The 24,807-nt window shown below is 43.9% G+C and overlaps 1 protein-coding gene across 27 annotated transcripts in view; it reads right to left on the bottom strand.

The window, feature by feature from the left end:
• Positions 1-12,324: 12,324 nt before the first annotated feature.
• Positions 12,325-24,807, bottom strand: part of TPM1 (tropomyosin 1) — a 31,090-nt gene continuing 18,607 nt past the window's right edge. For 3 of the 27 annotated variants that reach the window (XM_068965340.1, XM_068965339.1, XM_068965349.1), the window contains 5 exons: positions 24,660-24,730; positions 24,327-24,402; positions 23,285-23,347; positions 22,928-22,997; positions 14,751-16,004 (listed from right to left, as the gene is read on the bottom strand). In XM_068965340.1, coding sequence (XP_068821441.1) covers positions 15,931-16,004; positions 22,928-22,997; positions 23,285-23,347; positions 24,327-24,402; positions 24,660-24,730 — 354 coding nt within the window. In that variant the 3' untranslated portion in view covers positions 14,751-15,930. The other 24 variants (XM_068965338.1, XM_068965337.1, XM_068965348.1 and 21 more) reach the window with 19 other exon arrangements.

Genomic DNA, 24,807 nt, shown 5'->3' with positions numbered 1-24,807 from the left:
AAAAACGAAGATCATGGCATCTGGTCCCATCACTTCACGGGAAACAGATGGGAAAACAATGGAAACAGTGACAGACTTTATTTTTTTGGACTCCAAAATCACTGCAGATGGTGACTTAGGCCAAAAATTAAAAGATGCTTGCTCCTTGAAGAAAAGCTATGACAAACCTAGACAGAGTATTAAAAAGCAGAGACATTATGTTGCCATCTAGTCAAAGCTATGGCTTTTCCAGTAGTCATGTATGGATGTGAGAATTGGACCATAAAGAAAGTTGAGCACCGAAGAATTGATGCTTTTGAACTGTGGTGTTGAAGAAGACTCTTGAGAGTCCCTTGGACAGCAAGAAGGTCCAACCCATAAATCCTAAAGGAAATCAGTCCTGAATATTCATTGGAAAGACATGCTGAAGCAGAAGCTCCAATACTTTGGCCACCTGATGCGAAGAACTGACTCAAAGAAAAGACCCTGATGCTGGGAAAGACTGAAGGCAGGAGAAGGGGATGACAGAGGATGAGATGGATGAATGGCATCACTGACTTCATGAGTTTGGGCAAGCTCCAGGAATTGGTGATGGACAGGGAAGCCTGCAGTGCTGCAGTCCATGGGGTCACAAAGAGTCAGACATTCTCTTTCAGCGAGTGAACTGAAGAAGAATTACTACATTCCAGGTCCTGGGTTGGGTCTTCCTCGTTTTCATTTGGTTATCTGCTTTTCTTAATGCACAAAAGTGTAAAGCTGGCAGTCCCATCTGGAACACCAAAGAGGGAAACCACAGAGTGACTGGTCTCTGCCCTAGCAGGGCTGGACTAGGGAGAGGTAAGCAAGAGCTCCAGGATGCAAAAGCCAAGGAAGTCTTCATGTGTGTGTGCTTGCATGACCTGGAGAGTGGGCACCTGCTTGAATTTTGCACCCTAGCGCTCCACCTGGCTGTACTGGCAGAGCCTGCTGTGAGCCTGGGAGGGCTGGAGTTGGCCTTTTTGGGTTTGGGTTACCTAAGACACCCCAACTCCCTGGTGAGGAATTACATCTTTCTCACTGTATCCAGTCCTGCGGAACACTCCCATGGCCTTAATTCCCCAGAGACTAGGCTGGTGTGGGCATCACACGCTCCCTTCTGGACTGTGACTCCTGGGCTGAATGAGTTAGTTTCTGTTTCTTTCCACCGTCTACAGTCTCCCTGAGTAATGCTGACATTCCAGTCCAAGTCACACCCCACAGCCTGCTACTCCAAGCGTGGTCCGTGGACCAGCATCGCCTGGTGCCGGTGAGAAATGCAGAGCCTCAGGCCTGTCCCAGACCACAGTCAGAATCTGCATTTTGACAAGGTCCCCCACTCCTCCCACCATGGCATGGCCCTTGCTGCAGCCCTTGAGGTTCACAACAGAGGGCCTCGCAAAGCAGCTTTGCTGAAAATGCACCACTTGCTCCACTGCAGGGGGCATGGGTTTGATACCTGGTCAGGGAACTAAGGTCCCACATGCTGTAGGGTCAAAAAAAGAAAAAAAGAAGTGGGGGCCAGGGGGCCAAGGGGCTCTCAGTGTTGTTCAGGGATACTTGCCTCTTACAGATCCAGCCTCACTGTTTTCGGACATCCTAGTGACAGCAGACCCTGATACCAGAGTTAATACTGTGAGGAGACAAAATAATGAGAATAGTTTTACCAAAGACATTGAAACATTGTATAATGTCTGCTTTTCACCACTGACTTGAGTGCACCCTTAGAAAACTAAATGTAACAAAAACCCAGGACATTTTTGATAACTATATGCTTTAGCAACTCTTTGTGGAGTTTTATACAAGCACTCTTTTATGAGTTATATAAAATGTTATAAATATAGAAAAAAAATGCACCACTTGCTGAAACTCAAGGAGGCTCAGGGCTGGCCCTGCCCTTCCCATTTGGGCCTCCCTCCCTGAGGAGTCCTCAGACATACTCACCTGGTGCTTTGTTAATGGTTGATTCTAAAATAAAATTTTTTTAAAAGGTATTAATTTCATAAAATGATGCCAGCACCACCCTTTGAACAAGCCTCTTTCCAGAGGTGCACCTTTTTAAAGTGGAGGTGGGCAAATCAAGAGGCTACTTCAAAGTGTAAAGGTACCCCTCTCAGTTCACTTCAGTTCAGTTGAGTGGCTCAGTCGTGTCTGACTCTTTGTGACCCCATGAATCACAGCACACCAGGCCTCCCTGTCTATCACCAACTCCCGGAGTTCACTCAGACTCACGTCCATCGAGTCCGTGATGCCATCCATCCATCTCATCCTCTCCTCCTGCCCCCAATCCCTCCCAGCATCAGAGTCTTTTCCAATGAGTCAACTCTTCACGTGAGGTGGCCAAAGTACTGGAGTTTCAGCTTCAGCATCATTCCCTCCAAAGAAATCCCAGGACTGATCTCCTTCAGAATGGACTGGTTGGATCTCCTTGCAGTCCAAGGGACTCTCAAGAGTCTTCTCCAACACCACAGTTCAAAAGCATCAATTCTTCGGCGCTCAGCCTTCTTCACAGTCCAACTCTCACATCCATACATGACCACTGGAAAAACCATAGCCTTGACTAGATGGACCTTAGTCGGCAAAGTAATGTCTCTGCTTTTCAATATGCTATCTAGGTTGGTCATAACTTTTCTTCCAAGGAGTAAGCGTCTTTTAATTTCATGGCTGCAATCACCATCTGCAGTGATTTTGGAGCCCCCAAAAATAAAGTCTGACACTGTTTCCACCATTTCCCCATCTATTTGCCATGAAGTGATGGGACCAGATGCCATGATCTTCGTTTTCTGAATGTTGAGCTTTAAGCCAACTTTTTCACTCTCCACTTTCACTTTCATCAAGAGGCTTTTAAGTTCCTCCTCACTTTCTGCCATAAGGGTGGTGTCATCTGCATATCTGAGGTTATTGATATTTCTCCCGGCAATCTTGATTCCAGCTTGTGCTTCTTCCAGCCCAGCGTATTCTTGAGCTAATACGAGACAGTGGTGGTTCTTTTTTAGAGACAGACCTCTGGTCTTTCTTCCTTTTAGAATGGGCCAGGAGAGTAGAGAAGAGGTGTCAACAACTCTAATACTTACTGATAGCCTACTACACACCAGACTCTGGACATATATTTTTTATTCTTTAATGCTATCATAAAGGACAGGCTTAGACAGAGGATGAAACAAAATCAGAGAGGCCAAAAGAACTTGCCTCAAATCATCCAGTGTCTACCTGGGAAGAACCAGACAGTGAACCCAGGTTCTATGTGTTGCTGACTCACAAGAACACATGAAACCTAACACATTACTGCGGCCAGCCTTTGCCCCATGTGAGAGTAGCGGTGGGGGTGATGACGGCTCTGGGTGTGCGTGTATGTGAACATGCGTTTGGGGGTGGTGGGTTGGGGTGCTCAGGAGAGTCAAAGGCAAGTGTACAGTGAGAAGCTTGCAGACAGGCCCAACTCTTCGTGGCGGCGGGCCATGGCATCCGTGAGATACGCAGTCAGCTTAAGATTCCACACGTTTGTAAATTAAAATGAGAGGACTAACAAGGACCTACTGTATACCACAGGGAACTATATTCAATATTTTTTAAAATTAAACATTTTGGGGGGGGCACGTGGCATGTAGGATCTTAGTTCCCCAATCAGGTATTGAACCGAGGCCCCCTGTATTGGATGTGCAAAGTCTTAACCATTAGACTGCCAGGAAAGTCCTATACTCAGTATAATAACCTATAAAGGAAAAAGAATCTCGAAAAAAAATGCATGTGTAACTGAATCACTTTGCTGTACACCTGACACTATCACAACATTGTAAATCAACTATACTTCAAGTGAAAATAAAAAATATAAGTGGAAATAAGGATATTTAGATTTTTTTCAATGGTGATTTAAACAATGCTTTTTTGGAGAACTATGACAACCTAAATTCTATCATGTTTTCTAATTCTTTTGGATCCCCTGCTTTTGCTGATAAACTCAGTACACACCCCTGTAAGACCCACCTTAATACCAGTTCTGAGGTCGAGGGGACCTGGCCCAGCTATGTGGAAGTGGTGGTGACAGCTTCTACCTGGAGACCAGCAGTGCAAGGTGTGGTTAGGGAGGCGGGGAGGCTGGGAACTTTAGAATGAGTTACTGCTCTAAGAATTTCTGGAGTGCCTGTTTTCCCCATTCCTGGGCTCTGAGTCAAGAATGTAATTGAAGCCAGGGGACAATAGAGTGTGAAAGGAAAGATGTCCCCTGGTGTCAGATACCCTGGCCAACCAGACCCAGACACACAGAGCAGGTGCTTGGCTTTTGCTCCTGGTGCTGGCTGGGTCCCTGCACCCTGCCCCACACTCCGTGATAAAAGCCACAGCTCCTGCCTCTGTACCTCCAGGATGAGCTCTGACTGAGAAGAGCCTGCTTCCTCCTCCCGACCCCTTGTTTCCAGGCTAGAGATACAGAGGCAGGAGCCGTATCTCAACAGAGGAAACCATGAAGCAGGACCTCAGATGCCAAGGACTCCACCAGGAGGGAGAGGACTTTGTTACTGTCTGAATAAAAAGTTACCCTAGGTAACCTTCTGGTGTGTGGGAAGAGGATCAATAGCCGGGTGAGCTGGGTTTGCATAGTGTCACTGAGAAGCCCCCATCGTGCCCTGGTGGAGACACAGGACCTGCATGCTGTCTTCTAGATGGCAAGGGGGAGGTGGCTCCCAGAGGGCTGGTGATGGTTGGCCTTTCCGTCTTGCAGGGTCTACTTAAGCCCTGCCTCCACCACTGGAGAGGGGCTGTCCTTATTGTTCATCAGTTTTGGATTTTAGGGGCTTTTTGGCCACAATGTGCAGCTTGCAGGATCTTAGTTCCCCAACCAGGGATTGAACTGCCATCGTTAGTAGTGAAAGCGCAGTGTTAACCACTGGACTGCTGGGAAATTCCCTGGATTTTAGTTCTGCAGGGCAATGAATCCTTATCTCCTTGTGATTTCAGGGGGAAAATCCAAGTGGGCTATCTGGCTCTGAACCATCCTGATGAACACCAGTCTTGAAAGAACAAGGGCGGCACCATACAGCAGCCTCCTAGGTGAGTATGGATGAGACAAGAGGCAGCCTTTTCCTTGAAGCCAGGGAGGGTGGCTGTAATGGCTGATGGCAGACACAAGACTCAGGTGTGTTTAAATAACAACACAAAAAAATGAAGCTATCCCTCTCTGAGAGCTTGCTGTGTCAGACACTGTACTGAAACTTTACATGTAGCATCTCCATCATGCCCTGGATGCAGGTACTATTACTATCGCCCTCATCGTGCCAACAGAGACATTAAATAGCTTTCTCAAAGTCACACAACCAGTAAGTGGCAGAGTGACTTCAAAAATCTGGTCTTACTTCAAAGTCTGGCTTTTTTTGTTTTTGTAGTTGTTATGTTTTTATTTTTGTCACACAAAGAGGGAGAGAGGAGGCGAAGGGGCGGAGCCCAGCAACATCCCTGGAACAGACTCTGAGGCATATGTTCTGAGGCATACATTCATTCGGGTTTGTTCTGAAATGGCAATTTCAGTCCGTGTTTCAGGAAACTCTCCAGGCTGTCAATCTCAGGGCAAAAAACTTACAATAAACACCTCTCATCTGTTCACCACACGGGGACACAACACAAAATGTAAAACAAACCTGTTTGGAAAATGTCCTTAAACAAGAATGGGCAAAGCCTGTGATTTTGTCCTTTATCCTAGACCGCGTCCGTCATAGTGCAGTTTGAGTTTCTTCTATTGCTGCTTCATCCCTCTATCACCATTCACTACCAGTAGTTAAGGATCTTACCAAAAACGGAGGCAAGAGTGACCCTGAGCAGTGCCTCGGAGACTACACAACAGTTCAGTTCAGTCGCTCAGTTGTGTCTCTTTGCGACCCCATGGACTGCAGCACGCCAGGCTTTCCTGTCCATCACCAACTCCTAGAGCTTACTCAAACTCATGTCCATCGAGTCGGTGATGCCATCCAACCATCTCATCCTCTGTCGACCCCTTCTCCTCCCGCCTTCAATCTGTCCCAGCTTCAAGGTCCTTTCCATTGAGTCAGTTCTTCGCATCAGGTGGCCGAAGTATTGGAGTTTCAGCTTCAGCATCAGTCCTTCCAATGAATACTCAGGACTGATCTCCTTTAGGATGGACTGGCTGGATCTCCTTGCAGTCCAAGGGACTCTCTCGAGTCTTCTCCAACATCACAGTTCAAAAGCATCAATTCCTCGGCGCTCAGCTTTCTTTATGGTCCAACTCTCACATCCATACATGACCACTGGAAAAACCGTAGCTTTGACTAGATGGACATCTTTGTTGGCAAACACCCATTATTCACTTTTATCAACTTTGGGTCTAAACGTGGGTTACAGGAAAGAGTGGCTGCCATGAAAGCACCTGTTAAAGTTCAAGTTTGTGTGTTTATATTGGTGGGAGGAGGTGGGGCAGAAACAGAGATAACATGGAACTGGATTTCTTAAAGCCCTCTATTTCAACCAGCTTGGAGAAACTGTCTTGTTTTAAGAACCCAAAGGCTGGAAATCAAATGGATTGTCCAGTCCAGGCTGGAGCACGAATCACTTTATACTGATAGTTAAACAGTTTAACACTATATTTAGGGAATGCCTACACTTAAAATAAATAGTTTTTTTCCCCCAAAGTGTATGTTTTCATTTCCTATGAGTCAGAAAATATACAAATTACAAAGAATTTCATATCAGTTCTAAGAACAAAAAAATCAGAAAGAATCCAAATGTTCAAAAATAGGAGAATAACAAACTGTGGCATATTGACCATTTCATATAATGATACCCTGAAGACTAGGTTAGCAAAATAGGAAGGTGGTTATGCAAAGTTTTAAATAGAAAGTCTTTTGCATATACACAGGCAAAACACATGGAAAATAATTTTTTTAAGTGATGGTGAGACTTCTAGTGACCTTTTTTTTATAGATTTTCTATTTTTATAATCTTTTGTGACAAATAAACTGAGAAATGTTTGCAATTATATGGTGCCTTGTACTTTAGATGTACATTTGGCTTATTTACCTTGCAGTCCTATATCCAAATATGGCAAATAGGTTTTCATTTGAATTTCTAAATCGCTACATGATATTTACATATTCCTTTAAATATGTAACACCTATTTATTGCTGTTATACAAGCTGGAGTTAATTCTCCTGGTTAGTCTTTTTCATCCAAATTTCATTATTCCATGTTATATCTTTCTTGGGTCAGAATCCAAACTAGTAAAGTGAAAGGGAGCTGCCACTACCAAGCAATCCCTATGGATACAGCAGTACAGGGACTTCCCTGGTGGCCTAGGGGTTAAGACTCTGTGCTTCTAATGAATGGGATGAGGATGTGATACCTGGTCAGGAAATAACATCCAAAAATTAAAAAAAACAACAACAACATAGTAGTGAAAGCCCATGTACATTACTTTCTGTCTTTCATGGAAGGCTGGAAGAAAGATTACCTAGAGATCCCCAGGGCTCCTATCCCATTAAGAAAGTTGAAGTCTGGCAACCCCAGAAGGTCAGGTGACTCTTCACTAAGGGCCTCGGGAAAAGCATGGGGGAAGTCTTCCCACAGACTAAATGAGTTTGTGGTGATGCTCATCCATCTGCTTTCCTGGGAAGCAAAGGCTGGCTCCCTGCAGACCTCCCTCGTAGAGTAGAAAGCTGATTTTGTAATCTCGAAGAGCCTATGTTTATTTAGGTATATGCTTCTCTTTGCTCTGAAGATTGGGAGATGCTCTAAGAGAAAAGCAAAAGTATAGTAAGATCCCAATTTTTTTGTTTTTTGCAAAGTCAATGTCATAAAACAAGAAATGAGGGCAGGGTAAGAGGGGAAAAGTTGTAAATTAAGTTTGAGGAAAGAAACCTGCAATAATGAGCAAAAAACTTGGTGGTGAGAGTAAACAGTAAGATCAAAGCAGATCTAAAGTAACAGAGCTCTTGTTTCAAGGTTTGAGAGGTAAGGGTGAGTCGCGCATGACTGTGGCTGAAATACTCAAGAAAATTATACAGCAAGCCCAGAAAAGCCTTTCCCATTGGTTTTAGGTGCTTAAAAATCTTCCAGGAAGGGGGAGCACTGCCTGTTTTCCATGCACTTCTGTGTAATTTACTCTCATTTTGCCAATCATATCCTATTATTATTATTTCTTAACATGTCTGCATTGCCTCCCGTAGATTATAGACTTGGCAGCCAAAAATTCTACACTTTTTCCTCCAACCTACAGTCCCTAAAATAACAGGAGTGCTTTTTAAGTGGAAATGGAAATTCTTAGTCCTGTAAGCCAAATTACTGATGTCTTTTTGGATGTTTCTTTTTGATTTGGACCATTAAAAAAAAGTTTTTAATGAATTTGTTACAACATTGCTACTGTTTAATGTTTTGGTTTTTTGGCCACGAGGCATGTGGGATCTTGGCTCCCTGACTAGGGATCCAACCCACGCACCCTGCACTGGTAGGCAAAGTCTTAACCATGGGACTACCAGGAAAATCCCTACTTACAATTTTAATCTCCACATACTCTCTAGTCACTAGAAGACGATATAGAAACCCTTTCTATGTTTGAGAATGAGCAGAATGAGATTATAATGAAAAACTACAGCTGGAGGGGAAAAGAACACAAGCCAGAAACAGGAGAAGGTCCAGATAGGAGTTTTCAAGCAGAGGATCAGGGATGGAAGAGATGTGAACAGTTCTGCCAGGATTTGAGACCAGAGACACTTCACTGAGTCACATTTTCTTTACATTGATTACGTCTCTATTTCTAGACAAATTACCCGCCACATTCCTTTTTAATTTCTTGGGAAGGTGCTAAGGCAGACAGACCTGGAGTATCCTGGAAAAAGAGAGTACTTCATGAGAACAGAGCAGGAAGTCACATGATGGAAATGGTGGTCATTAAGCTCAAGTAAGCCACTGATGAACCACTTTCCAGCTGGGTCCTAAGATACAGATAAGCAGCCATCTCCATGAAGCTAGCACTTACCTTAAAAATGAAAATGAAAAACTCTTACTGCCTGGGTGCTGGGTCACACTTCTAATATGCTGATTGCTGGACTTTCAGCAACAATGCCAAACCCTTTCGGGATGGCAATGGTGCTCACTTTGGATAATGTTGTCTGTGACCACAGCATGACTCAAAGACTTAACTGGCAAACTGTTTTACTGTGAAACGTGCTTTTCAGAGGAAGTGGGCTTGGGACAGGGTTGGTGGGTGGGAGTCCTAAAGCAGGATGTGGCCAGCCCATCAAAACCTGGTTCATCAGAAGGCCACAGACAGGGCTATTGGATCCCACTGCATCTACTGGGGAATTTAATTTTCCATTTATGAGTCCAAGCAATGAGTTCCACTGGAAAGGCAGCATTTCAAACCCTGAGTTGATAGCAGGTCAGGACTCACTATCATCAACTGTACTCCCCTCTTACCTCCATCCCTATGCAGCATCCATCCAGGGGAGGCCACTCCTTTGTGCTTCTGGCCCAGCATGTCCAGTTGGCCCCTTGGGAGATAGAGCAGTGTTCTGTGTGTTCCTGGGCCACATACAGAAGGGCTTTTCACCTTTCTCGTCACTAGCTTTCCTCTGGAGAAGGGGATCTACTGCAGCCCCTTAAGAATGAACGAGGGCTGATCTGTCTTCACTTACATTTGCTGCAAGGCCAACCATCAGGATCTGACGCTCTCTTCCCTTTCACTCAGCAACACATCCAAATGCAGTTCAAGAAATGGAGTAACATAAATTTTCAAGAGCCAGTATTTTGCTTAAAATTGATATGACTCTTGCTACTCTGAAACATTCTTCACCTTCTATGCACAGGTGCTTATGCTGATATTGTTACCTGAGCATTTGTGTCTGGGTCAATCAACAACCATATTGTGAATGCCTTTTATGTGGAAGTACCACTGCAAACCATGAACAGTCTACTGGAGATTGGTGCTCCGGATTTTCATTTCAAAAGGAAAAAATTATTTCAGTTTCCCCAAGGACCCAATGCAAGGGGAAGAAAAGGCTTAGGTCAAGGACCAGAAGAACTGGAGGCAGAGGCAGGGCAGGGGTGGGGAGTCCACACACATCACCTCGTTTAGTTCTTGGTCTTGTGAGGAAGTGAACAGGCAAACCATCTTTAAGGTTGGAGAAACTGCTGCACAAATGGTTAAGATTAACCAGGGGGCACTCAGTAAGTGGTGGACCTGAAGCAGGTCTCTCTGGTTTCCAAGCCCCACCCTGTGCTGCCTAGCCTGGAGGGGAACTGGGGCTGAACTCAAGCAGATGGTGACCTTGAGCAAGCCACCGAGCTCTCTAGCCTTGAGGATGATAAGCCTCCTTCCGGCTCCGCATCAGCATTTCAGTTATGGCATTAGCCTTGGCAGGCCCTGATAAGGCCTTGACTCCCCTCTTTGTTCTCCATGGCCTTGGTAACAGACAGAAGGCAAGCTCACAGGCAGCAGGAACCAGTCTTATCTTTTAGGTCGATGCCTATTCGTCAAGAATTTGGCAAAAGTTGCAATCACATTAGTGAGCCCTCAACATATCTTCATTCATCATTTGACACAAAATTTATGACATCTGTCAGAGGAATGTAGCCCTGAAAACCCTCAATGTCAAAACGTGTATAAAATGGAAGGAACACTTCTTGCATCGCCTGCCATTCCTAGCAATTTCTTTTCCAAACCCATCTCCAATTTTTGAAATGAAGGCTCCCTGAACACCTCAGCATTTTGTTTTGATTGGAGAATTCAGAGGATTTTTTTTGGTATGTACATCTGAGGGCATTTTCTTTTTTAATCACATTTACAAATAGTGTTGAAAAGGTTAAAAAAAATGGTTAAGATAAATTCAAGAAGTTTTTTGAAGTGAAAAAGAATTTTTCTTGGAGAAAAAAAAAAAAATCAGGCCCAAGGTTTTAAACTCTGGAGGATACATAACATACACAAAAGTTAGATTTTGTTTCTGCTAATGATATCTCTAAGAGCAGTAAGTACTGTTTTCTTCAATGCCAGCCTCAAAAGTTTCCGAATATACCCACAAAGTGCTTTTCTTTTTTCCTTAATAAGACATCATAGAATTCCCATCACAATTTTTGGAAGATGCTTATATGCTTACCTTGTAACCCTTCTCTGAAGTTGCACATTGTTTTACACTGAAAAAGGCAACATGTCTGGCTGTGCATTCTGAAATCTGGGCCTGCTAAGTCTTGACAATGGATTTCAGAGTACGGACCTTGAATTCTTTGTCTGCACTACATGGTTTTCTAAATGGTGACTGTATCAGCGTCCAGCCTTGGTGCTGGCACTCGGAAGACCTGTCACTGCTCTCCCCTGACCTCACAGAGCAGCACGTTCAGAGATCACGCTGGGTCTGACCTAAGATGTGTGCCCCATGGGGACAGGGCGTTCTTCCTTTTCTACGTATCAGAATCATCAGTTAATAACAATTCTATGAACTGGCATGAGGCCACAGTAATCCACTGATTTCATCTGGTCCCTGGAACCCGGGAGGAAGTTGGGCCCTAAACCACCCACAGGGGTCAGGGCAGCTGCAGGCTGACTCAGCCTCTGGCCTCATCCCCCCACAACTGTACCTGCCTCCTTATCTGGTTCTATCCATGTCCGGGAGCTGCTTTTCTTCTGCTGCAAAACGTCTGAAACAAGTGGAAGAAGAGCCCAAACAGGGCTTTGGAGTTGCACAGGCCTGAATCTGACTTCTGACCACACTACTCGTGAGCTCTGGACCCGAGAGCAGGTTCGCTCAGACCCCCTGAGCCTGTTGTGTAGGTGAAATGAATGGGGCTGAGGTGAAGCTGAAAGAACAGCTGTAAGGTGCTCACGACAGGTTGTGGCCCAGGGTATCTAAGAGTCCTCATAGCTACCATCGCCACGTCGGGCAGTCAGTGTTGTATCAGCACCCGCCAGTCCTCTGTGGTGGTCTCTGGGCACAAGGGGCAGCAGCAGGAGTGGTCACTGAGTCCGCCTGAGGTACTGTGATGCATACTCATCACCTGGCTCACACATTCCAGTCCCACGATAGTAACCTGTGTGCTAGGTACCCATTACATAGACGAAGAATCTAATTTAGGGACCTGACAGGCTAGGCAGCTAGGAAACGTGAAGTCAGATCTGGCTCCCCAGGTGAAAAGACGCTGGCATAGGAAAGCTTTTGAGTGGAGGCAGGGGTATCTCTGTCTAGCTGGGGGTGGGCAGGGGAGTGCCCAGGGCTGGTAAAGATGCGAGAAGGCTGAGACGCAGAGTTCATATTTGCTTTGAGCAAAAGGACAGCTTTTTATTTAAGTATCAAAAACATTTTGTACTGAGGTATATAGCTGATTAACAATGTGAGTTTCAGGTGAACAGTGAATGGACTCAGCCATACATATACATGTATCCATTCTCCCCAAACCCCCCTCCCATCCAGGCTGGCACATAACGTTTGAGCAGAGTTCCATGTGCTATACAATAGGTTTTTGTTGGTTATTATTTTAAATATAACAGTGTGTACATGACCTTCCCAAAGTCCTATCTATCCCTTTCCCTGGCGATCAGGAGTTCAGTTTTCTAAGTCTGAGAGTCTCTGTTTTATAAGCAAGTTCATTTGCATCATTTCTTTTTAGATTCCACATGTAAGGGATGTCATATGATATTTCTCCTTTTCTGACTGACTTCACTCAGTATGACACTCTCTGGGTCTGTCCATGTCGCTGCAAATGGCCTTATTTAGTTCTTTTTAATGGCTGAGTAAATTTCCATTGTATATATACACCACATCTTTTTTATCCACTAAAAGGACAACTTTTTAGAGGTGGGAACTGTAACTCAGATGCCAGGCTTCTCTTTGGGTCTCTGCAGAGAATATCCGAGAACAGTGTGGAAGAACAGTGAGAGATACTGGATCCTTTTCAGTGAAAACATCTGTGCATCCAAATGAATGTTTTCATTTTACTGTTTGCTTTATATGAGAATGTCCTCTTTTTTCTCCTGTAGTACAAGTTTAGCCAATTAACAGTGTAATCTGTTTTTCTTTGCTTAACATCTTCAAGACTGGCCAGTGATGTTTTCAATTTCCAAGTCCAATAAAAAGATGTACTGGAATTCAGAACTCAAACATGAGTTAGAAAGCAGAAAATCACCAAGATCCTTTACTTCTACTTAAAAAAAAAATAGTTATATTCATTTTTTTGGCCGTGCCAAGTCTTAGTTATGGCATGTGAGATCTTAGTTCTCCAACCAGGGATCAAACCCAGGGCCCCTGCATTGGAAGCGCAGAGTCTTAGCCACTGAACCACCAGGGGAGTTTTTAAAAATAGAATCACTTCTACTTTTAAATAGAACCACACTGCTGGGGGACAACACATTTGGTGCATTAACTCGCAATTTTTTGATGTGTATGATTGCCACTACTAAAGACTTAGCTAAGAGTTGAGGAAAACTCTCCAAACTGGTAGAACCACAGCAAAAGGCCTACATGTATGTATGTGCAGATATAACCCATAATCTGGAGAAAGGCTGGGACTTGGGAAGGGTCCTCTGCTACTTGTTTTAGCTTAGTCGTTCAGTTGCGTCTGACTCTTCGTGAGCCTACGGACTGTAGCCTGCCAGGCTCCTCTGTCAGTGGAATTTTCCAGGCTGCCATTTCCTCCTCCAGGGAATCTTTCTGACCCAAGGATCAAAGCCATGTCTCCTGAATTGGCAGGTAGATTCTTTACTACTGAGCTACTGGGGAAGCCCCTTTGCTGCTTGCTGTAACTTTAATAGACTAAAGGGATCCTGCTTTGAGTGCTTCTGGGAGGATGACACAAGAAACCCATTCCCTCCCAGACACTGAGATATTACTAAGCTTTAAGAAACATGTGTGAGGGAAGGTAGCTCAATCACGCGATCTGAAGCTAACAAAGTAAAAACAAACGACAGGACCACCCTGTTTAGAAAATGTCCTACAATGTGCATTTATTCCATATCATTGTACAAGGTTTCATACAGTTATAACTCTTAAGACAATGTGTTTTCTTCACAATTGTATGTGGTGCCCACATCTTTCACTTGAACATGCTGGAAATCCACATTGCATGCTATCCCACAAGTTGTAACAAGCTGCAAATGTGCCAATTAGAAGAGCACAGTGGCTTACAAAGCTTCAGCTTTAGTGAATTCTGGCAGACAGGATCCACAGTCTCACCTCATTGTAAAACTCATGACAAAATAAATTAGTGTTGGACAGACTTGTAAATCATACAATATTTAAGGAGAGACCACAGTGGGACCTTTTGTTTAAAGTAGCACCAATCCACACCCGATTGTGTTTCCAACGTTACCATTCCTGGTCATTGGCAGTTTGAGTGGAAATCTTTCTGCTTCCTCAAGGATTCCTGGACTGACTAAGCATACTGTGTCGCTAAACTCTCTACGGTGTGGCAATGTCAACTTGGGAAATGGCACATTTAAATCATTGTCACCTTGAACACGGGCTTGCCTGTGTGTGTGTGTGTGTGTGTGTGTGTGTGTGTGTGTCTTCCCCGCCCCCGATCTAGCTGGCAATCTTGTGGATGTTTCTGTGACAGTGGTAAAAGTAAATAAAAAATGCATTAAGGGGTTTCATGGTAAGCATGGTGTTTGAAAACAAAACGAAACGAAAAAATAAAAACAACATGAAAGAATGTGGTCGCAGCTAAGGAGGTTTTCACATGTTGTTTAACTCCAGTAAAGTCTGATCCAGCATCTGGTGCATACTAAGGTTTTCTTCTTTGGCATGAGCCACTTTCTCTGTGGTGGGATTAGAAAATTAAGTCATGAATAGCTGAGCTTTGGACACAGCGGTGGTTTGTACACTTAGGCAGGCAAACATCAATCACAAACACAGGATGAGATGATTAGGACCAGGCATGCTCATAAGACATGACTCATTTCCAGACAGGGACCTACGAAGGGGAAGCTGTCTTGGACCTGAAGAAACTGCAGGCACAGCAGGCTCTCACAGAGCGGCCAGGTGAATCTCCACCAGCAATCCACGGGGAGCAAAATGCAGGTGGGGCTGGTGGATGTTCACTGCTCATGCGCTGTGGGAACTGGGAGAGGTGCTTGCAGCACTCAAGTTATAACAGCAGCAGACATTTCTGAGTTACAGGCAGCTAAGGCCCGAGAGCTGTGTTGTAACACAATCTCAGAGAAAACAAAGATGACATAACTAGGCCTTCTGACAACGTTTCAAGGATTTATTTCTGTTGCTCGTTAAAAAAAAAATAATAACCAACATCTTTCATGCACACTCCAGTAGGACATTCTCTTATTATTCTCACAGTGTTCTATTTATTATTAGCATGACATTCTCACCAGATTCCAACAACACTGTTAAGACTAAATAAAAGCATACCTTTCAGACAATCGGGGACTTCTGACATGAACTCCTGTTTTCAAAAGCTATTTTGCCCAAGCATAGGTACATTTAATCATATTTCAAACACTATTCCAGATACTTAGAAGTTAGAAATATGAATACGTAATAGGAATATATATTATATATATATCACATCCTATATATATAATATATATATATATATATTATATATATATATGCTGATACACACCCCTCTGCTTTGACTTTCTAATTTTAACCAAGACTCAGTTCTCTGTAGGAAATAGAAAACATTTTTTTGGTTCTCATTATGCATCAGTCCACTCTGCAAAGACGAGTGCAGAACTGATTATAAACACTGATCCATAGACACAGATGTAATTTTACCATAAAAGCGGTTTGGGGATTAAAGAGAACTTAATTATTCCAGATATAAGAGGAAAATGCAGGCAAGGCCAACCTTTCAACTGATTCATGTTCAGTTCTGCAGAATTCTGCAGAAAGCAATCATTTTCAACCCTACTATCTGAAGGTATGACAGTCTTATACTTCCTGACACGGGCTGCATTCCTAGAATTTAGCCCAGGTTCTTCCCTTCTTAAGTTTAATCCTCATTCAGGGCCAGCTTTAGTTGGTTAGTTAGGCGGCGGTTTTGCTCAAGTTGCTGGTAGAGTTGATCTGTACAGGTCAGCAAGCAGGTTAGCAGAAGAGAAGAGGCAGAAGGAAGAGAGGTTAGCTGGAGTTGGTGAGAAGGAGTGAACAGAACACAGAGATACCTCAGGTGCTGGTCACTTGCTGAGCAGGTTCCCCTCACCCCATGAGAAGCTGTCCTGTGCCCAGGGAAGGCCTGGCTGACCAAGGAAGAGCCAGGACTCCTCTCTTGGCAGGAGAAAAGGGAAACAAGACGGGGAAAAGGATCCTCTTCCTCGGCGGGATCCAAGGAGGAGAGAGGGGGCATGTTCCTTATGCATCTCACTAAAACCACCATGTGAACTGGGCCCAATGAAGCTTCTGGCAACAGCCTCAGGAACTGGGGTAGGGCTGGAGGTGAGCCTAGTACGCCATCCACTCCTTGTAGGGCTCAGTGACTGAAGAGAGCTTCCTGCAAAACCTTGACCTACCATTTCTGCTCATCCCTCCCTGGAACCCTTTCATCTCCACTCCTAGGCCTGGCTTTCCTTTCAGGTGGGCCCTAGAGGGGCCACTGCCACTGCATTAACAGTTTTGGAAATGCAGAACTAATAAGCTCCATGTCTCTACCCCAGTCACTGTGTTATACAGTATAAACTCTCATCCAGCTTAGATATAAGGTGTGTTACTCTATACAAACAGCAAAAGAATAAGCACTTACTCCACCCAAAACTGATTTAACTGCTGACTTCCTACAAAGGATGGCATTCTCTGGTGCTAAATGGACATGTATAAAATCCCAAACATCCACATGGAGACTGGTATGAAGTACATCTTGCACAAGGGCATGTAATCTTCTCACTTGGCAAGGAAGGCAGCTGCTAGTCAGCCTTTTATCTGATGGGGATACCAGGGGATGCCCAAACAAGGACAAGAACCTGGCCCTTATCACGGAAAGCTGGAGGTTACAGAACTGTCTTGCATGCCAGTGACAACCTAAACCCACAAACTCTAACTCAATGATCCTGAAGAGCTGACAATCCTACACCTGGGGAGAATAAAAATGTTCAGTTTCTAGTTCCCAGGTTTGCTGGGAAATCAATTAGTCCTCATTTTAATGTTCTCTCATGTATGAAGAATCTGCCTGCAGTGCAGACCTGGGTTTGATCCCTGGGTAAGGAAGATCCCCTGGAGTAGGAAATAGCAACCCACTGCAGTGTTCTTGCCTGGAGAATTCCATGGACAGAGGAACTGGGAAGGCTAGAGTCCGTGGTCACAAAGAGTCGGACACAACTAGCCGGCGAACACTTTCACTTTCACATATGGTAGGAGATGAGGAATACCTTATATTCATTGTTTTTTTTAGCTTGGAATATCTCCGCCTTGTCTTCTTTGCTGATCCAAATGTTCTAAATATGCAAAACTCCAGTCAAATGTCATCTTATCCAGGCAGCTCCCAATCAGAATTACTGTCCCTATTCCTCATGGGCTCTAAATGTACACCATCTGTTAGGTCAGACCTGCTTCACTCATCTATCTTCCCACAAGACGGCCAGCTCACTGAGAACATTTCCAGTTCATCTCCTGACCACATCCTCCCTACCTTTCATGATGTCCTGCATGTTTGAGGGCTGCAAAATTTAAACCCCACTAGCAGCAGCACATTCACACTCTCACATGGGAGACATCACCATGGGCATGTAGATGTCTTAGCTTCCTGAACCAACGTACAGTCAAGCTGGGATGAAAGAACTCTGCAGAAACCCCAGAGAACCCAGAGGGTCGATGTGAATGCAGTTTAAATGACAGTATCCTTACGGCCTCATTTGGACCTGCTCTACTCTGGCTACCATAGAACTGGTATGCTTGCGGGGCCTGGGAGGATTATATGTTTGAAAATATTTTTCCCTCCTGTTCTGCCTCCCCAATATCTGGGACGTCAACTGCCAAGCAACGCTTCTGGGGTTTGGTCCAACCAAGGCTATTGTAGCAGCTGCCTCTATGATGGCATGATCCTCTGAGCTAGAAGCCTGGGCCTCAACAATTGCCTGATAAAATCAACTAGCTAGTCATCCTCTTGTGTGCCCATACCTTCTTGGGCTGTTTCAGATTTTTTTTTTTTTTTTAATTTGGCTAAACCCTGTGGCATGTGTGATATTAGTTTCCCGACCAAGGACTGAACCTGGACGCCCTGCACTGACTGCCACGGAAGTCCTTGGGCTATTCCAGATTTGCCTTTGCAGTCCATCGGTTTCCCATTTTCCCCTGTAGAACATACCTAGAGAAAGTGTGAGAGTCTCTGGAATGGTTCCCAAAAAACTGATGTGCCTCCAGAATTAACTAAACATCTGCTCAGCACAACTTTCAGACTTGTCATTTCTATGGCAGGAAACAGGGTTACTCAGAGAAGGGCCCACTTTTTATTACTCTGAATTTTAAAAGAACAAAGCAGAAATCAGTCAAAAGCAGGCCTAAGCAGCCTTAGGAAAAGAAAAGAAATTACAGAAGTCCTGACACTCTCAAGGGAGAGAGACTGTCTAGATTATAAATTTTTAAAAGTCTATTATACCACTACTAAATTCACACCCCTCTTAAAAGGAGTACTTTACTCTATTCTGAAGTCTTTGTAGAGTGACTGACATTTTCAGTTTCCTGAAATTTATTTGAACATAGGGATATATAAGTACTTAGGCTCAGAAAAACTATACATAGATAACAATCACCCACATTTAAAACACAGGAGAAATATAGCCAGATTGTTGAGGATGAGAAGTGTTGGGCATTAAGAGAGAAAACTCCATATCATTTTAAAGTTCTAATTTTGTGATGTGTTTAAAAAAAAAATCACTTAAATGCTGTTCTTTAATTTATAAATATAACTGATAAAATAAACTATAACTGAACAATTTCTACTATTTTTAGGGGGTAAAAAAAAACCCAACTTTAATAGCTATGCTTTAAAAATATTCACAAATTAAAAAAAGTTATCACAAGATTATATAAGTATAACCCCTCCTAAGAATACATGATGTACTTAAAAGCAAAAAAATAAATCTTGACTTGAACATACTCATATGTTCCTAAAATCTAAGAATGTCATTTCATGATCAAAATGAAGGTGGCTGAGGAATGAATATACTTTTCTTTGTGCTGTAAAAGGATGATCAACAATAATCTCAACTTACATTGTTTTTGTATCCACATCCTTTTCATCTTTTCAGATATTCTAGCAGTGTGGGTTGGCAGCCTTTCCTTAGTTAGCTACCCACTCTCAAGCAGGACCATCTAAATACCAACACAGCAGGCTCACCACATACCAAACTCAACATCTGCACACGAAGGGCCCGCTCAAGGCAGACCTTCTGGCTTAAACAAGCAACATCTCCTGTGTGGAGGTTCTCAACCTGTTTCATACACCAGGACAATCCCAATCCCTAAAAAACACTGCTGCCTGGACCTAACCCTAACCTTTGCAAACCAAAACCCCAGAGAAGGACGCAGGCATGTGTATTTTGAAAAAGTTCCACAAGGAACTACTGCTTTAGAGACTGTTGGTATTAATGAATGATGTTCAGAATAGGGGAAAAAAAGAGCAAAGCAGCAGCCAAAAATTAACCTTCCTGTGTGTGAAGCAGATTTGTGGTTTTATTCAGCGTTTAAACTAAAATATCAATAAATAAGAAGTAAAAAGAATAGCAAACAGAAACAGCTTACATAGTGTTTATTTTACACTGAAATGAGGAGCTTCTGTACAACAGGAAGCACAGTGTGTACCTGGCCCTAAGGCAGGATGTGAAAAGAAAGAATCAGGGTCAGCTGGAGAACAGACAAACTGCAGAGCTCAGAGAGGTGGGACATCCAGCTCGATGAAGGGGTCTTGGGAGAAGTGAAGCAAAGAAACTTATCTGCATGAAGAGAAAAGGTGGGAGAAACAGAAAAAAAAAAAAAGTGGCACAACAGAAAACAGGGAAGCTAAACGAACAGATGAGAGCAGCGCTCGAAACACAGGTGAGCAGCAGACATGCAAATCCTGCTGCCAGGCACACCTGCGGCAGGATGTGAACCCTTGCCCACCAGGGCCTGGGCCCGCGGCCAGCCCCAGCCTCTTCTGCGGGAGGGGCCATTGTAAGACCAGTGAATGGAACTCAGAAACAGATTTTAAGCTTAGCCCACCTTTCAGAGTACATAACCAACCGTGACGCTGCAAGCTTTCCTCATAGAAGCACCACATTTTAGCAATCAGAGACAGATGATCTGATTGACCCCCTCATTTATAAATGAGTGGAGAGAGGATGCAACTTTCTCCAGTCTCCATGGTAACAGTCACGTCTCCGGGGGTAGCATGATGATTCTATAATGTGTAAGGCAGCAGGCACATGCCAACACTCTTCAGGCTACCATTTTTCTGCATGGGTAAAAGGAATGACAGGTGGGCCTGGAAAGCGAAATTTCCAGCTTATGTGGAATTCAGTGCCATCTTGTGAGATTAAAAGGAAGCCTCTGAAACACTCCAAGTTAGAATTTAGTGGGGGCAGAACCGGTTCAACGTTCAGGCTTGGTTAGCAATATGAAAGTTAGTTGTGTATGCTCCAGGTTCTCGTGAGATTAAGACTATTTACTCCACCCTTACTGCCCAGCTGTAGTAAAAGCTGGGCCATTAACCCTCAAACTCATATCACACAATCTGTGCTTTCTGTCCCATTTCTTTCACACAGGTTGTGGTATTTGTATATTACTTTTTATATAAACAGAAACTTAAACCCCTCCTAAAGAATACATGATGTGCTTAAGAGCACACAATCTATGCTTTCTGTCCCATTTCTTTGACACAGGTTGTAGTGTTTGCATGTTAATTCTTTTTACATAAACAGAAAATTAAAGGGCTTGGCTACTCAGCAGAAGGTTCATTTTTGTCTAAAATTCTTAAAAGAAAGATGTAATGTTTTACAGCAACATCCTTTATGTTGTTCTGGATCAATTTCCCTCCTCTCAGAGCCTCAGTCATCTGAGGTTGTAGGGTTCCTTAAATTTGTATTTTTTTAGAAAAAATGTTCACATTATATTTAATTGAATCACAGGAAACTGACTTTTGCTATTTCTTGGGCAATTCTTGCACACTGCATGGCCTATTGATTTTACTTAAGCCTAGTTTACGTTCCTACAAGTATAGTGCCCAAGTCACTTATATGCCAGTTCACTGCATGGTGGGAACGATCTAGCTGAGACAACGTGAAATGAATGGATTCTGAAAGGAGGATGGTTTTCATAGACAATCTACTTGGGCTGTATACTAGTAGAATGTGAAAAAAACCCAAACAAACAATGACTATCCTAGATTATGCAAAGAGAGTGAGCAGAAAGGTGAAAAGGTGGAGATTCTGGAGATACAAGAGGGAGTGGTGGCGAACTGATCATATTAGCATGAGGGCACGGATGTGAGCAGGCAGGGTGGCTGAACATTTACATGGAAGTCATGTCGTTGAGAGCGTGGTCCAGCTCCTCGCTGATGGCTTTGTACTTCAGTTTCTGAGCGTACAGCTCGTCTATGACCAGGAAGTGGAAGGCAGAGGTGCAAGGACATGGAGAGTGATCAAGAGATGGAAGGTGAATGAGGGTGGCAGGGACACCATCCCGACACAGCAGCAAGAAAAGGGCAATGCATGAAGGAAGTGATGCCGCAGCAGGTGGCCAATGCAGGAGACGTGCGTTTTATTTTGTTTTGTTTTTTAATAAAATTGAAACAAAAACAGAAAGAACAAAACCCATTAGAAAATAAAACAAGAAACTCAATATGAAAATCGTAACAAATATGGTAGGTATACCAGTAAACCATGTTAAAACCCTAAACAAAACCACGGAAGGCTATCTCCCGGTTGGGGGAGGAACAATAGAACAGCTTTTCTTTCATAGAGCTATAATTTAACTACACTGGAGTAGTCAGCCACCTGCAACTATAAACAGTGGAAAAAATAGCCACGGGCATTGTTTTGGAGGAACAATTTGTGACTACAGTCTGTAATCCTTATCTGGCTCCACCTTCAAACCACTGACTTCCTGACCAGTGGGAAATGGATTTCTTGGTGCTATCCATAATATCCCTTGTGGCCTTCCCACTCAAGCTTCCTTCATTGGTCCAGGAGGCTTGGAAAATGAGGAGAGCCACGCTTCTTACAGTGTCACTATGCCAAGTCTATACTGCAGTTTTCCTGTGATGAGGGTGTCACACCTTGCTGCACTCTGCAGACTGTTTTGCCACCACGTGTCATTTTCTCTTTTCCACCAGCTTGGTTATCATCTGAATCAACCCCCAATTCCTCCTCTAGCCCCCTCCACCTTTGATGTATATATTTTACATATTTTTTCTTTCTTTTTTCACAGCCTTGGAGCTCAACATTTGGAATTTCTGAGAGACAGAGAGGGTGTTACCAAAATAAAACCTAAATATCTTAGCAAAGAAATGCTTACGTATAATGTCCAAGTGCAATAATGCCCTGTTACCCTCCAGCCCCCTTTCAGGGCAAAGAGCATATGCCAAGATGATTAGTAACTTAGAAAAATAAACTCAAGCCCTTACATTGAATTCACACTTGGGGAAAGATTAAGTTGTGCCTAAAAACCAAATCCTTACCATTCTGACAATAAGAAGGTATCACTAAAGACAGAAAACACACCAGTCATTCTCACCTACAACCGCCTCACTCACAGTAAAAAATAAACCAGCCACACTTCTAAGAGTGTGCAGTAGAGCCACTTGGCATCTGCTGTTACAAAAAGAAGACGGGCCCCATCCGGTGGCTAGCGGTCATCTGGCAAGCAGAGAGCTTAAGAGCCACAGAACTCCAAAGGGCAGACCAGAAAAATGTGCAAGAGCAAAGGAGTGTGTCAAGGAGGATGCCATGACTAGAAAGTCACTTTGCCACGTCAGTATTCAGCCATAAGGACTAAGTTAGAAACAAGACTTAAGATCTTACCTTCCAAGTCATCAATGCTTTTCTCCAATTTAGTTACTGACCTCTCTGCAAACTCAGCCCGAGTCTCAGCCTGCAATAATTCAATTTATTTCAATCAAAATTGGGAAGTTTTAGGTGGCCAATAGCTACAAAGATAGGGAAACCAGAAAATGAAAGTCAAGCCTGGCACCCACAAAGTGGTCTGAAACCACACACCAGTGAATCACCATGGTGAGAGGTGGCTGGCTACCACTGCTGGCTCTCCAAGCCCACCCCGGAATATTTCTGGATCACTGTAACATTAAAATGAAAAATCACTCAGCTCCACAGAGACAAACTCAATCCAGTTGGCTTTGTTCAAATCACCCCTAATATTACCTCCTTCAGCTTGTCAGAAAGGACCTTGATCTCTTCCTCATATTTGTCTTCCTTCTGCGAGTACTGTAATCAGAAAGAACGTTCCAGATGTCAGGCCACAGCTCACCCTATACTCGTGTCTTCTAATACAAAGAAAGTGCCAGCCCAGCCAACAGATGTTGAGCATCTCTCAGGAGGTAATGGAGCCTCTGGGATCAAATGGCACGCCACAATGCGGTCTCCGTTTTCCTGCCTATTGTTTTACATGGGATAAGAACAAGATCACTTATCCATTTGGCACTTCGTTTAAATTAAATTGTTATGGATGACTCACATACTCAACACAAAATGGATTTTCCATTGAAAAAAAAAAAAAAAGAATCTGGTATCAATAACCAACAGGAAATCGCCTCAAAATGAGGCCTCTGGCTAAAGTGTCTAATGGACTATTCCTCTGCCTGGCAGGGCCTCAGAAGGGAAAAGGGGGTGTCTCTTGCGTAGCTCTTAAACGATGCCCCCACACGGTGCTCCTGGCCTACCTTCTCAGCCTGAGCCTCCAGTGATTTCAAGTTGTTCGTCACAGTTTTCAACTCTTCTTCAAGCTCGGCACATTTGCTAATGTTTTCGATCAGAGGTAGAAAGGGTGGGAGACAGGCCAGAGGAAGGAGGAAGAGAAAAAGGAGAGGGATGGGAAAAAAATGAAAACCGAGTCCTAGAGAACAAAGGGCTGCCTTAAAGAAGCCAAACCATCAGGGGCTGAGATGTCCAATTTCACCATGGACACTGCGCCAGACGTTCCTTCCAGCACAGAGAGGTGGGGAGACAAAATTCGACAACTTCAAAGTGTGATGATTTGGCTTCTTTTTTGGCTGCACCAAAGAGCATTTATGAAGGAAAAACAAAAGAGTATAAAGGACCCAAAGAAAGCACTTAAAGCAAGATATAAGGTAGCAGAGGGTGTAGTGAAGGTGCAGTCGTTATAAAAACGGACCAGTAGGCATTGGAAGCTGAAAGACGCCTGGGTTGCAGTTAAACCTAAAACCCATACATGAGCCATCAGTACCTTATCCTCTGCAGCCATTAATGCTTTCAAGGTCTGATCCATTATTCTTAATTGTTCTTCCAGCTGTCGAACTTGGCTGTTAGTGGACACAGGAAATGCACAAGGCCATTCTCAAAATCAGTGGGCAGGTAAGGCATGCAGTGATACCGCATTCATACACAGACACCCCACACAAGTCCTCCACGTTCCAAACTCGCGGCTCATCCATGTCGAATGAGCACAGGAGGAGCCCGGAGCTGAAACGGGTAAATGTGCAGCTGCCAGAAGGCCATGCTGTTTAGTCACTGCTCCGCAGCACCCCACACAGGGCCTCCTGGCGCCAGGCCCGCTTACCCTTCTGAGAGCTCAGCCCGCTCCTCTGCACGCTCCAGGTCACTCTCAATGATGACCAGCTTACGGGCCACCTGCAGCAGGACAAACACAAAACACACACACCATGGGGCTTCCAAGCTCTGAGTATGGTGTGTGTGTGTCAGGGGCT

The sequence above is a fragment of the Capricornis sumatraensis genome, chromosome 2 (genome assembly GCF_032405125.1).
Source record: "Capricornis sumatraensis isolate serow.1 chromosome 2, serow.2, whole genome shotgun sequence".
Lineage (NCBI taxonomy): Eukaryota > Metazoa > Chordata > Mammalia > Artiodactyla > Bovidae > Capricornis > Capricornis sumatraensis.
Note: the sequence above shows the minus strand (reverse complement) of the source record. Positions and strands in the feature narration are given on the sequence as shown.